Source organism: Heptranchias perlo, unplaced genomic scaffold (genome assembly GCF_035084215.1).
Source record: "Heptranchias perlo isolate sHepPer1 unplaced genomic scaffold, sHepPer1.hap1 HAP1_SCAFFOLD_63, whole genome shotgun sequence".
Lineage (NCBI taxonomy): Eukaryota > Metazoa > Chordata > Chondrichthyes > Hexanchiformes > Hexanchidae > Heptranchias > Heptranchias perlo.
Window position 1 is genome coordinate 304,050 of NW_027139655.1, and position 15,377 is coordinate 319,426.

Genomic DNA, 15,377 nt, shown 5'->3' on the forward strand with positions numbered 1-15,377 from the left:
ATATTTTCCCTCTGATGATTAATTCAATCAGCCCTGCCCTGTACCTTGGACATCTCATTACAAATCCACACATGATTCTGTTATACGAAACTAGAGTTTCCAATGGAATAATTTATGAAACCGTCAGTGGTGCTGACCTTTTGCGGAAATGGGAAATAGGTTATTGTGGGCATTGGGAGAGGGATAGACTGTGAATGGACAGAAGTCCCACTCTTATTGTATCAGACCTCGGGCAGGTTATCTGGGATATTTTGGCACTGGGAGAGGGACAGACTGTGAATGGACAGAAGTCCCACTGTTATTGTATCAGACCTCGGGCAGTTTATCTGGGATATTGTGGGCACTGGGAGAGGGATAGTCTGTGAATGGGCAGAAGTTTCACTGTTTAACCTCGGTGGTGGGGAACCTTTTAGAAACTGGACGTGGGAGGTTATCTGGTGCATTGCCTGCACTTCTATAGTCACCTGATCAGAGGTAAAGGTTACTGCCATTCTGAAGTGACAGATGGGACTCAAAGATAATTTAAGGTTTTGGAGTTTAGGTTGAGGGAATGGTGATGTATTTTGTTTGGGCAAGAGACTTCGGTCTTGAAAGGTTTCAGTGGAATTCCCAACATTAGAAAGAACATAAGAAACAGGAGCAGGGGTAGGCCATACAGTCCCTCGAGCCTGCTCCGCCGTTCATGAAGATGGTGGCTGATCGACCTTAACTCCACTTGGCCGCCCGATCCCCAAATCCATTGATTCCCTTAGTGCCCAAAAATCTATCGATCTCAGTCTTGAATATACACATCGGAAACAGGAAGCAAGTTCACAATCAACAAAATAATTAATAACGGGGAAGGGAAGTCAGGGTAATTTTCTCACCCAAAGGGCCAGAGAGCCTGGGAAGGACACTAAAGGAGCAGTGTAAGTGGGGTCAAGAGACAATTGAACATGTTTCTGTGGATACACTGAGAGGAGGGGTAGGTGCGGTCATCTCTCCAACAGGGCCACGCTTATTTGGGCCAAATGGCCATTTCTGTCTTACTCACTCTCCTGTTATATTGTGTTTCAGAAATTGTCAACAATTTTGCAGCAGTTTTACACCTACATTGAATGTGTTTTTCGAACAGTCCTTTCATATCATCGATTAGAATTAGAATTAGAACTACTGCCCACATCACTCAGTGTAATGTTAGAGCAGAAAACATTCACAGTTCATTTCAACTGTTCTCCCAATAATTATACTCTGTTGTTTCATTTTGTTCTGAATTTCCTGCAATGAAGGTTTGGGAAATTACAAATCTGTTTCCATCAGTCATTATATTGCGTATAAAAAGACCCCTGAGTTAAAGGACTATTCTTTCAGTGGAATAAGGTTCTCTCTTTCACTGCCATTCTGAAGCTCGCCCATAACTTCCCAATTACCCTGAACATTGTCTTTCCCTCACAATCCTCCACGGATTAATGAACTATTGAGTGAACATCTGTGCATCTTCTCAGATCAGATCGAACATTTTAATGTATCATTCTCTGCTGTGAAATGAAAACATTTTAATATTTCGCATTTCTCCACCTCTTTCCCTACAGTTGATGGTGGGCAGATTTCTCGGGGCGCAGGTAACCCATAACATCTGGCTCATGGCATTGCTCATGGATTGTCAGCCCAGGACATCTGTGTGGCACATAGGAGCTGTGTATGGGGATTCACAGTGTATCAGGATCCTGCCAGGTGTGTATGGGGATTCACAGTGTATCAGGATCCTGCCAGGTGTGTATGGGGATTGACAGTGTATCACGATCCTGCCAGGTGTGTATGGGGATTCACAGTGTATCAGGATCCTGCCGGATGTGTATGGGGATTGACAGTGTATCAGGGTCCTGCCAGGTGTGTATGACGATTGACAGTGTGTCATTATCCTGTCAGGTGTGTATGGGGATTGACAGTGTGTCATTATCCTGTCAGGTGTGTATGGGGATTCACAGTGTATCAGGATCCTGTCAGGTGTGTATGGGGATTGGCAGTGTATCAGGATCCTGCCAGGTGTGTATGGGGATTCCCAGTGTATCAGGATCCTGTCAAGTGTGTATGGGGATTGACAGTGTATCAGGATCCTGCCAGGTGTGTATGGGGATTCCCAGTGTATCAGGATCCTGCCAGGTGTGTATGGGGATTGACAGTGTATCAGGATCCTGCCAGGTGTGTATGGGGATTCCCAGTGTATCAGGATCCTGTCAGGTGTGTATGGGGATTGGCAGTGTATCAGGATCCTGCCAGGTGTGTATGGGGATTCACAGTGTATCAGGATCCTGCCAGTTGTCTATGGGGATTGACAGTGTATCAGGATCCTGCCAGGTGTGTATGTGGATTCACAGTGTGTCAGGATCCTGCCAGGTGTGTCTGGGGATTCATAGCGTTTCAGAATGCTGCCAGGAATGTAGGCAGCTGGATTAACTGGAGTAATACAAACTTACCAATAATTCAAAACAAGTTGTGACTTTTAACTTCAGGCTGCGCAAAACATGTTTTTCCTGCTATACCAGGGCATCTCACAGAAGTGTATGAAGTGCTGCAGTGTATTAGGATCCTGCCAGATGCAAGTGGTTTCACAGAATTAACGACAAATTGAAATGAACGTTTATTCTCTTTCCTCCATCCTTTGAATTTCTGATTCCCAGATTCTGACAATCTCTAAACAAAAGACTACAGTCAAACATTCTGATTCTCAGGAGTGAAATAAACGGTTTGAAATCTCCATTTCATCACTTACCTTTCAGGTGATTGGGTATTTCAGATAAACCTCGTCCGATGTTCATATAATCAAATGGATCAGGACCTGTTTAAATCAATGAGCTTTCATGAAATCAGATCTGTGTAATATTATAGTAAATTATGCAGTGTTTCAATCTGAAATTGAATTCAGTGTGTGATTTTACCGTACCAAGTTCCTGAATCTCTTTCAGTATTTTGTCCAACTTTGGTAATCTGTACATTTTCACAAAGGATTCCCACATCTTCCTTCGGGCCTGAGAGCCTTTCTCCATCACCAGATTTAGGAGAAGTTTGGAACTGTCCGTCCTGTTTGCCTTCTCCGCGAGCTCAGTGACTTTCTGTAAAGAATAATGATGAATATATTGAGGAGTGGAGTGAAAGACAAAGACTGAGACTGAAGGAAAGGAGCTGCTCTGTGATGGGATCTCCCAGTTTATATTGAGGAGTGGAGTGAAAGACAAAGACTGAGAATAAGAAATAGGAGCAGGAGTAGGCCAATCGGCCCCTCGAGCCTGCTCCACCATTCAATAAGATCATGGCTGATCTGATGCTAACCTCAAATCTAAATTCATGTCCAATTTCCTGCCCGCTCCCCGTAACCCCTAATTCCCTTTACTTCTAGGAAACTGTCGATTTATGTTTTAAATTTAATTAATGATGTCGCTTCCACAGCTTCCTGGGGCAGCAAATTCCACAGACCTACTACCCTCTGAGTGAAGAAGTTTCTCCTCATCTCAGTTTTGAAAGAGCAGCCCCTTATTCTAAGATTATGCCCCCTAGTTCTATTTTCACCCATCCTTGGGAACATCCTTACCGCATCCACCCGATCAAGCCCCTTCACAATCTTACATGTTTCAATAAGATCGCCTCTTATTTTTCTGAACTCCAATGAGTAGAGTCCCAAACTACTCAACCTCTCCTCATATGTCCACCCCCTCTTCCCCGGGATTAGCCGAGTGAACCTTCTTTGTACTGCCTCGAGAGCAAGTATGTATTTTCTTAAGTATGGAGACCAAAACTGTATGCAGTATTCCAGGTGCGGTCTCACCAATACCTTATAGAACTGCAGCAATACCTCCCTGTTTTTATATTCTATCCCCAAAGAGAATGAGAAGGAAAGGAGCTGCTCCGTGATGGGATCTCCCAGTTTATATTGAGGAGTGGAGTGAAAGACAAAGACCGAGAATGAGAAGGAAAGGAGCTGCTCCGTGATGGGATCGCCCAGTTTATATTGAGGAGTGGAGTGAAAGACAAAGACCGAGAATGAGAAGGAAAGGAGCTGCTCCGTGATGGGATCTCTCGGTTTATATTGAGGAGTGGAGTGAAAGACAAAGACTGAGAATAAGAAGGAAAGGGGCTGCTCCGTGATGGGATCTCCCAGTTTTTATTGAGTTGAGTGAAAGACAAAGACTGAGAATGAGAAGGAAAGGAGCTGCTCCGTGATGGATCTCCCAGTTTATATTGAGGAGTGGAGTGAAAGACAAAGACTGAGAATGAGAAGGAAAGGAGCTGCTCCGTGATGGATCTCCCAGTTTATTGAGCACATAAAGTAATCACTGGGCCGGGTTCTGATCCATTCTGAACATGGGCAAAATATTCTGTGAACATCTTGATTCATCAACAACAACATTGCACCTTTAATATAGAAAAATATCCCACGGCGATTCACAGGAGTGGAATCAGACAATGGGCCTGAGACAAAGGAGGGCATATTATTAGGGATGACCAAAAGCTGGATAAAGAATCAAATTTTCAGGAGAAGAGGGAGATAGAGAGGTGGAGGGGTTTCGGGAGTGAATTCCAGAGCCTGGGTCCATAAACTACGGAATGCTAGGCCACCGCTGGTCGGGCGATGGGGAGAGGCACAAGATGCCAGAGTCAGAGCAATAGAGAATTCTAGTGAGGGGCGAGACCATGAAGTGATTTAAACAGGAGGATGGGAATTGAAAATTGAAGTCATTCGAGAACTGCGATAGGTGAACGAGCACCGGAGTGAGGGGTGAGCGGGACGGGGGAGGGACAGGTTACAGGCAGCAGCGTTTTGGATGTGTTGAAGTTTACAGAAGGCGGAAGATGGGAAGCCGGCCAGGAGAGCATTGGAATAGTTGCGTCCGGAGGAAATTTCCTCCAATTAAATATTGGGAAGACCGAAACCATCCCTTTGTCACTTCCACACTCCACCATTCCAATGGTCTCCAGGCAGGCCTCTCACATTCCAGCCTCCGTAAACTTAAGCTCATCCAAAACTCTGCTTCCCATAGCCTAACTCACACCAAGTCCCGTTCACCCAACACCCCTGTGCTCGCTGACCTACATTGGCTCCCGATCCGGAAACTGATCGATTTTAAAATTCTCATCATTTTGCACAAATCCTACCATGGCCTTGCCTCTCCTTATCTCTGTAACCTCCTCCAGCCCTACAAACCCCTCAGATCTCTGCACTCCTCCAATTCTGGACTCTTGTGCATCCCCGATTGTCGTTGCTCCATCATTGGTGGCCGTGCCTTCAACTGCCTAGTCCAGAAGCTCTGAAAATTCTCTCCCTAAACGTCTCCGCCTCTCTACCTCGCTCTCCTTTCCTTTAAGACGCTCCTCAAAACCTGCCTCTTTGACCAAGCTTTTGGTCACCTCTCTGAATATCTCTTCGTGTGGCTCGGTGTCAAATTTTGTTTGATAATCGCGCCTGTGAAGCGCCTTGGGACGAATTACTATGTTAAAGGCGCGATATAAATGCATGTTGCTGTTGTCGTTACCCTGTCCTTTCTCTGTACAGATACTGACTGATCCATTGGGTATTATCATCTCTTCGTATCATTGGTTCAGATTCAAAATTTTCAGTTTTATCCATTTCTCCTCTTTTTGGCCTGTTTCTGTTCTGTAACATTCTGTGATTCTAAGATGTGATATTCTGTCACTTCTGTTACGTTTAAATAATCCAAACTCATTCTGTGTCCATCCCACTTACGTGATATTCTTGTCCACTGAAATGGTCCTCGCCTGTTAACATGAGACTGAGTCCCTCCACCCCTTCTTCAATCGCCTGTTCTAGTCTGTCCCGGTAGAATTTCGTCAACTGGAACAGCTGGTAATCGTCGCACTTTGTCAGGAACTCAGTGATTGCAGTGTTCGGATCTGTGAACAAAAATGGAGAAAACTAAACACATTATTTACTTTCTATCCGGGCGGCTACATTTCCTCTTATACCAAACGGCTGAAGCCTCCTGTGAGCCACATTATCAAACACCTTCTGAAAACCCATATACACCGCCTGTGCTACATTCCATCAATCCGTACAGTCAATTCTTAAAAACCGGTGTTTAATTATGTGAAACACGACTTGTCTACAGATCATCCCCTATATCTCTAAATGTTCATTAATTCCACCTGGAATTACAGATTCAAGTAGTTTGCCCACTGCTGATGTACACTAATTGATCTCCAGTTACCCAGTTTATCTTCTCTCTTTCTTGAACAGATACATTACTTTGTCTCTTTCGAATCCATCAGCGCAGATTTTATATCCAAAGTCTCCTCCCTGACTTCATTTAACCACATTGGTTGTAGGTCCAGCGGCATCTCTACTTTGGTTATTCTTCTCAGATCCAAATCCTTCTCTAGTTATCTCTAACTCTGGTCCCACATCCTCCTCCAGTACACCTACATTCCCACCAACACCATCAGTGTTAGAATCTTCATTAAACTCCCCGCAAAATGTTATAACCAGGAAGATTTTGCTCTGATTCCCGTGTAAACCTAAACCATATGGTCTCATAGCTCCTGGACCATATCTCCTATGCTTCTGACTTTCCAAATGTGTTTGGAATGATTTGTACATTCACAGACATAAAACGTAATCCAAACTCCAATTTTTGGGGAATTTTATCCATTATTCGTTTTTCTTCCCCCCCTCAACATCCATAATTTATCTCCCAATACTGAAAAACCTCCTACCTTTTATCCTGCTAATAACTTTTCATTATTTCATAAATCTTCTGTTCCTGCTCCAACAGTTTTATTAATTCCACTCTCTAGTCTCAGGCCCGGATGTTTCCCACCCTCCAGTCATATCAGCTGATGACCGTCCCACTGCTCCATTCACCCAGTCTGTAAAACCATTGTTGGTTGGTTCAGACCGTGACCGTCCCTTCCCTTCTCCCTGAACTCACTCTAGTCCCCAAGACCGTGAACCCTTCCCTCCTGCTCCATTCACCCAGTCTGTGAAGCCATTGTTGGTCGGTTCAGACCGTGACCGTCCCTTCCCTTCTCCCTGAACTCACTCTATCCCCAAGACCGTGAACCCTTCCCTCCTGCTCCATTCACCCAGTCTGTAAAACCATTGTTGTTCGGTTCAGACCGTGACCGTCCCTTCCCTTCTCCCTGAACTCACTCGATCCCCAAGACCGTGGACCCTTCCCTCCTGCTCCATTCACCCAGTCTGTAAAACCATTGTTGGTCGGTTCAGACCGTGACCGTCCCGTCCCTTCTCCCTGAACTCACTCGATCCCCAAGACCGTGGACCCTTCCCTCCTGCTCCAGCCCTGCAGCCACACATTGACCTGACTCATATTTCCATCCTAAGCAGCCCAGTGTAAAACAATTTGGAGACCACCACCCGGAGGGCTTGTTTTTACAGTCTCGAGCCTAAATCTTAATATTCCCTCTATAATCGTATTCGTATTATTGTTTCCGACTATGGCTATTTGCCGATCCCCCTTCCTTTTCAGAGATGGTCCCACGCGTTCCAGGATGTTGTTCACTCTAGCACCAGGGAGGCAACTTACTATTCGGTACCTACTCAGGGCAGCAGAAGTGACTCTCTATTCCCCTGACTATAGAATCTCCCACCACTATCACTCTCCTATTCCTGTGCCCCGCCTACCTCTCACCCCCACCCCACTCGGGGTGTCCCCCTGCTCCCCATCCTCTGAGTCACTGTCTCTATCCACCTTACAGTCCCCAACATCAGGTATCTATTGGACAATTCCAGTACTCAGGAGATCCCTCCACCTGTGACTGCAATGTCCCTCCAGATGGTCACTCACTTCCCTCTATCTACACAGTATCTGTGTTGTTACCTCTTCCTGTGTGAGCTGCAGGTTCTTGCTCCTGATCTGGATCCTTTGTCAGGAGAGAAATTATATTTTGATGAATTTTCTGAACCTACCTGTTTCCATTCTCATTCTTGTTGAAGATGTTGGATCTTCTCCCCTGTTTGGTCCTTCAGCCATGGTGGTGACAAACGTTCCCAGATTCTGATGCTCTGTAATAAATATATTACTGGGAGGATTAGACAGAAATATTAAAATGATGAGAACGTTCTCTTGTTAAACATGATATCCAGTCTCTTCTCCCCCATCAGTACAACAGCTGTTAGTTCTGGGATCGAGAATTTCTCGAGTGTTATGATCAACACCCCACATCAGGTGTGATACAGACAGCTGCTCAGTGAAATCCAGTGGGTCCCTCTGATCTCCACAACCCAGTTCCCGTCGGACAAGACTCTGGACTGGGAGTGCCCATTGGTAAGATTTACTCAAACAGTGCAGGCCAGAACCAGCGTTATTCCTGAGGTAGTGAATATTCTGGAGGGAAATATGGAGAGGGTGATCATTGATGAATTAAATGAACATTCACTCGGTTTTACACAGTTTGGGGGTATTGTATCATTTAATTTACAGATGTATTGAATATTTTTGATTTGTTGAGCTACGTTATTAAATTCAGAATATGAATATGATACCTATCCACAAATACAATATATAGCTGGGTGTGATTCCGCTGGTGTTTGTGGGCAGTGACATTGTCCATGTGTTCAGGGAGATGTCTCCTGGTTGGTGCTTCTATTAGAATATATTTACCACATCTCTTATGTGTCAGCAAATGACTGATGAGCACTGTAGGAGGTGAGGAGATTTATCACTGTTCTAATATTAACACTAATGCGCACTGTAGGAGGTGAGGAGATTTTCCACTGATCTAATATTAACACTAATGAGCATTGTCGGAGTTGAGGAGATTTACCACTGTTCTAATATTAACACTAATGAGCACTGTAGGATGTGAGGAGATTTACCACTGTTCTAATATTAACACTAATGAGCACTGTAGGAGGTGAGGAGATTTACCACTGTTCTAATATTATCACTAATGAGCACTGTAGGTGAGGAGATTTACCACTGTTCCAATATTAACACTAATGAGCACTGTAGGTGGTGAGGAGATTTCCCACTGTTCTAATATTAAAACGAATGAGCACTGTAGGAGGTGAGGAGATTTACCATTGTTCTAATATTAACACTTATGAGCACTGTAGGTGAGGAGATTTACCACTGTTCTAATATTATCAATAATGAGCACTGTAGGTGAGGAGATTTACCAATGTTCCAATATTAACACTAATGAGCACTGTAGGAGGTGAGGAGAGTTACCACTGTTCGAATATTAACACTAATGTGAAATGTTATGGTTCGTGTAACTTTAAACCCTTAGGTGATGCACAGAATTTATTTGTTGTATAGCTTTAAACATCTTACAATCTCAGAAAACGCCATCAATATATAATTGGTCGATATGGCTGCTGTTTTACTCTGAAGATTCTCCACTTGTGTACGACCCCACACACGCGTTTCCCATCAAACTATCAGTCAGTGTCCTTTCCTTTCCCCACTGTGGAAATGTAAAAGTGATTAAGTCTCAGATCAGTAATTTCTCCAAACTCTCGAAGTTATTCGGCGGCATTACTTTATAACCAAGTTTGAGACTTTGTAAAATTCAGTTCCTGCTGTTTCTCTCACACTGGCACTAGTACAATAAATAAACAACGAAAACTTGCATCTCCATAGCGCCTTTAACATCAAAAAATATCCCAAGGCGTTTCACAGAACCCGAATCAGAGAAAAGATGGATGCTGAATAAAGAAGGGGTGGTCAAAAGGTTGATTCAAGAAGTGGATATTAGAAGGGTCTTAAAGGAGCAGAGGGAGGTGGAGAGGTTTGGGGAGAGAATTGCAGAACATCGAGCCGGGATAACTGAAGGCTTTACTATGTGTGGAGGTGGAAGATGTTGGTATGGTTCTTAATGAATACTTTGCATCTGTCTTCATAAAAGAGGGGGACGATGCAGAGATTGTAGTTAAGGGGGAGGAGTGTGAAATATTGGATGGGATCAACATAGTGCGAGGAAGTATTAATGGGATTAGCATCTTTGAATGTAGATAAATCACCAGGGCCAGATAAAATGTTTCCCAGGCTGTTAAGAGAAGCAAGGGAGGAAATAGCGGAGGCTCTGACCTTCATTTTCCAATCCTCACTGGATACAGGCGTAGTGCCGGTGGATTGGAGGACTGCTAATGTTGTACCGTTGTTTAAAAAGGGAGCGCACAACAGACTGAGTAATGACAGGCCAGTCAGTCTAACCTCGGTGGTGGGCAAATTATTGAAATCAATTCTGAGGGACACAATAAACTGTCACTTGGAAAAGCACGAAGTAATCAAGTACAGCCAGCATGGATTGAAGGGACGGTCATGTCTGACTAACTTGATTGAATTTTTTGAGGGGGTAACAAGGAGGGTTGTTAAGGGTGGTGCATTTGATGTAGTCTACATGGATTTTCGCAAAGGCTTTTGACAAGGTCCCACAAGGCAGACTGGTCAAAAAAGTAAAAGCCCATTGGATCCAAGGGAAAGTGGCAAGTTGGGTCCAAAATTGTCTGTGGCAGGAATAAAGGGTCATGGTGGACAGGTGTTTTTGAGACTGGAAGGCTGATTCCAGTGGGGTTCCACAGGGCTCAGTACTAAGCACCTTGCCTTTTGTGATATATATTAATCATTTAGACTTAAATATAGGGAGCATGATAGTTTGCAGATGATATATAAATTGGCCGTGTGGTTGATAGTGAGGAGGAAAACTAGACTGCAGGAAGATATCAATGGACTGGTCAGGTTGGCAGAAAAGTGGCAAATGGAATTCAACCCAGAGAAATGTGAGGTAATGCATTTGGGGAGGGAAAACAAGGCAAGGAAGTACACAATAAATGGGAGGATACTGAGCTATAGAGGAACAAAGTGACCTTGGAATGCATGTCCACAGTTCCCTGAAGGTAGCAGGACAGGTGGATAAGGTGGTTAAGAAGGCATACGGGATACTTTCCTTTATTAGCCGAGGCATAGAATGTAAGAGCAGGGAGGTTATGCTGGAACTGAATAAAACACTGGTTAGGCCATATCTTGAGTACTGGTACAGTTCTGGTCGCCACATTACAGGAAGGATGTAGTTGCACTGGAGAGGGGACAGAGGAGATTTATGAAGATGTTGCCAGGACTGGACAATTTTAGCTATGTGGTAAGAGTGGATAGGCTGGGGTTGTTCTCTTTGGAACAGAGGAGGCTGAGGGGTGAATTAATTGAGGTGTATAAAGTTATGAGGGGCCTAGATAGAGTGGATAGGAAGGACCTATTTCCCTGAGCAGAGAGATCAATAACCAGGGGGCATAGATTTAAAGTAATTGGTAGAAGGATTAGAGGGGAGCTGAGGAGAATTTTTTCACCCAGAGGGTGGTGGGGGTCTGGAACTCACTGCCTGAAAGCGTGGTAGAGGCAGAAACCCTCATCGCATTTAAGAACTACCTGGATGTGTACCTGAAGTGCCGTAACCTAAAAGGCTACGGACCAAGTGCTGGAAAGTGGGGTGAGGCTGCATGTCTCATTTTGGGCCAGCGCGGACACAATGGGTCGAATGGCCTCCTTCTGTGCCGTAAATTTTCTATGATTCTAAGATTCTAAAGCAGAACTGCCATAGATGGGGTGAGGAGGGAGTGAAATATAGAAGAGGCCAGAGTCGGAGGAAAGAGAGATCTTGGTGGTAGGGGCTTGTAGGGCTGGAGTCGGTTAGAGATAGGGAGAGATGGGACCATGGAGGGATTTAAACACAAGGACGAGAGTTTTAATTTGGAGATGCTGGGGGACCAAGAGCTAATGTAGGTTCAGAAGTGATCGGTGAGCAGGGTTTTGGATTCACTTAACTTTACAGTGGGGGAACGGAGCAAAGCCGGCCCGGAAAGTATTGGAAAAATCGAGTCGACAGGTGATAAAAGCACGGAGGAGGGTTTCAGCAGCAGATGGGCTGAAGCAGGGATGGAGATGGACGATGTTACAGAGGTGGAATCAGGCGGTCCTTGTGATGGAGAGAATATCAGATCAGAAGCTCAGCTTGATGTCAAATCGAACGCTGAGGTTGTGAACAGTCGGGTTCAATCGGAGACATTGGCTGGGACGGGAATGGAATGACTGGCGAGGGAACAGTATTCATGGCAGGGGCTGAAGACGGTGTCTTTCGTCTTCCAAATGTTTACTTGGAGAAATATTTTTTTAATTCGTTCATGAGAATGTGGGCGTCGCTGGCGAGGCCAGCATTTATTGCCCATCCCTAATTGCCCTTGAGAAGGTGGTGGTGAGCCGACTTTTTGAACCACTGCAGTCCGTCTGGTGACGGTTCTCCCACAGTGCTGTTAGGAAGGGAGTTCCAGGATTTGGACCCAGCGACGATGAAGGAACGGCGATATATTTCCAAGTCGGGATGGAGTGTGACTTGGAGGGGAACCTGCAGGTGGTGCTGTTCCCATGTGCCTCCTGCCCTTGTCATTCTAGGTTGTAGAAGTCGCTGGTTTGGAGGTGCTGTCGAAGAAGCCTTGGCGAGTTGCTCAGGTGAGTCACTCGCCACAGAATACCCAGCCTCTGACCTGCTCTTGTAGCCACAGTATTTATGTGGCTGGTCCAGTTAAGTTTCTGGTCAATGGTGACCCCCAGGATGTTGATGGTGGGGGATTCGGCGATGGTAATGCTGTTGAATGTCAAGGGCAGGTGGTTAGACTCTCTCTTGTTGGAGATGGTCATTGCCTGGCAGTCTGGCGTGAATGTTACTTGCTGGTTGTAGCTGGTCAAAGACTGGATGTCGGGCAAACAGCGTGACAAAGCAGAGGCAGTGGAGGGGTGGAGAGGTAGAACAGAGTATTGTCAGTGCACGTGAAAGCTGACCCCTTGTCTTCGGATAATGTGTCCAAGGGGCAGCATTTGGAGTAGAAAGAGGAGGGGGCGAGGTTAGATCTCGAGGGGGCGGGAAGAGACACCTTTGATGAAGATTCTCTGGCTACGACTGGACAGGTAAAAGTGGAACCAAATGAGGGCAGTCCCACTGAGCTGGACAATGGAGTCGAGGCGTTGGAGGAGGAGATTGTGATCGACCGTGTCAAAGGCTGCAGAGGTGGAGAAGAATGAGGAGGGATAGATTACCACAGTCACAGACACAGTAGGTGTTATTTGTGACTTTGATTATTACCACTTCAGTGCTGTGACAGGAGGGGAAACCTGATTGGAGAGATTCACACATGGAGTTGTCAGAAAGATGGGCAGAAATTTGGGAGGTGACAAAATATTGAAAGGAAAGAGAGGCTGGAGATGGAGAAACACGTGTCTGAACTATTCACCCACTCAAACCCTCTCCTCTGTAATGCAAGGGTCTCATTTGTAGTTTCATCTTCTCGAAGAAGATAAAATCATTTCACATTTACAGAACATTCCAAGCTCTGGCTGGAATCTCCCAGTTCCATCAGAGGAGTTCTCTAGTACCATGATACAGAATTAGTGCAAAGCTCCCGATGTTGTCTTTTCACAAAACTGGTTCAGAAAAAGCAGACTCATCACTTCCCCTTTTCAAACAGAATGACACAGGTTGGACAGCACAGAAATAGGCCATTCGGCCCAACTGCTCCACACGAGCATTTCCCCGACATCGACATCGAACCCCATCAGAATATCCTTCGATTCATTTCTCCCTCATGTGTTTATCAAACTTCACCTTAAATTCAGCGGGCCGCCGGAGAGGGGCCGGGTCAGCGGGGCATCGGAGAAGGGCTCCATCACCCTCACCCTCTGCACTGACCCGCTCCATCACCCTCACCCTCTGCACTGACTCGCTTCTTCACCCTCACCCTCTGCACTGACCCGCTCCATCACCCTCACCCTCTCCACTGACCCGCGCCATCACCCTCACCCTCTGCACTGACCCGCTCCATTACCCTCACACTCTGCACTGACCCGCTCCATCACCCTCACCCTCTGCACTGACCCGCTCCATTACCCTCACACTCTGCACTGACCCGCTCCATTACCCTCACACTCTGCACTGACCCGCTCCATCACCCTCACACTCTGCACTGACCCGCTCCATCACCCTCACCCTCTGCACTGACCCGCTCCATTACCCTCACACTCTGCACTGACCCGCTCCATCACCCTCACCCTCTGCACTGACCCGCTCCATCACCCTCACCCTCTGCACTGACCCACTCCATCACCCTCACCCTCTCCACTGACCCGCTCCATTACCCTCACACTCTGCACTGACCCACTCCATCACCCTCAGACTCTGCACTGACCCGCTCCATCACGCTCACACTCTGCACTGACCCGCTCCATCAACCTCACTCTCGGTACTGACCCGCTCCATCAACCTCACTCTCAGTTCTGACCCGCTCCATCACCCTCACTCTCAGTACTGTCCCGCTCCATCACCCTCACTCTCAGTACTGACCCGCTCCTTCACACTAACTCTCAGTACTCACCCGCTCCATCACCCTCACACTCTGTACTGACCCGCTCCATCAACCTCACTCTCTGCACTGACCCGCTCCATCATCCTCACTCTCAGGACTGACCCGCTCCATCACCCTCACTTTCAGTACTGAAACGCTCCATCACCCTCACTCTCAGAACTGACCCGCTCCATCACGCTCACTCTCAGTACTGACCCTCATCATCACCCGCACTCTCAGTACTAACCGGCTCCATCACCCTCACTCTCAGCACTGACCCAGACCATCAAGCTCACTCTCAGTACTGACCAGCTCCATCACCCTCACTATCAGTAATGACCCGCTCCATCAACCTCAATCTCAGTACTGACCCGCTTAATCACGCTCACTCTCAGGACTGACCCGCTCCATCACCCTCACTCTCAGTACTGACCCGCTCTATCACCCTCACTCTCAGTACTGACCCGCTCCATCACTCTCACTCTCCATCACCGTCACTCTCAGCACTGACCCGCTCCATCATCCTCACTCCCAGCACTGACCCGCTCCATCAACCTCACTCTCAGTACTAACACGCTCCATCACCCTCACTCACAGTGCTGACCCGCTCCATCACCCTCAATCTCAGTACTGACCCGCTCCATCACCCTCACTCATCGTGCTGACCCGCTCCATCAACCTCACTCTCAGTACTGACCCGCTCCATCACGCTCACCCTCTGTACTGACCCGCTCCATCACACTCACTCTCAGCACTGACCCGCTCCATCACCCTCACTCTCAGTGCTTACCTGCTCCATCAACCTCACTCTCAGCACCGACCCGCTCCATCACCCTCACTCTCAGAGCTGACCCGCTCCACCTCCCTCACTGTCTGTACTGACCCGCTCCATCAACCCCACTCTCAGGAATGACCCGCAACATCACCCTCACTCTCAGTACTGACCCGCTCCATCACACTCACTCTCAGCACTGACCCGCTCCATCACCCTCACTCTCAGTAGTGACCCGCTCCATCACCCTCACTCTCAGTAGTG

The 15,377-nt window shown here is 46.7% G+C and overlaps 1 protein-coding gene across 2 annotated transcripts in view; it reads right to left on the minus strand.

Moving 5' to 3' along the window:
• Positions 1-15,377, minus strand: part of LOC137317671 (NACHT, LRR and PYD domains-containing protein 3-like) — a 33,905-nt gene that overhangs the window by 5,954 nt on the left and 12,574 nt on the right. The window contains exons 1-5 of one of the 2 annotated variants that reach the window (XM_067980838.1): positions 9,288-9,625; positions 7,919-8,014; positions 5,720-5,886; positions 2,924-3,092; positions 2,753-2,818 (exon numbers count right to left, since the gene is read on the minus strand). In XM_067980838.1, coding sequence (XP_067836939.1) covers positions 2,753-2,818; positions 2,924-3,092; positions 5,720-5,886; positions 7,919-7,982 — 466 coding nt within the window. In that variant the 5' untranslated portion in view covers positions 7,983-8,014; positions 9,288-9,625. Of the gene's footprint in view, positions 1-2,752; positions 2,819-2,923; positions 3,093-5,719; positions 5,887-7,918; positions 8,015-9,287; positions 9,626-15,377 lie in introns of those variants that run through there. The other variant, XM_067980837.1, reaches the window with a different exon arrangement.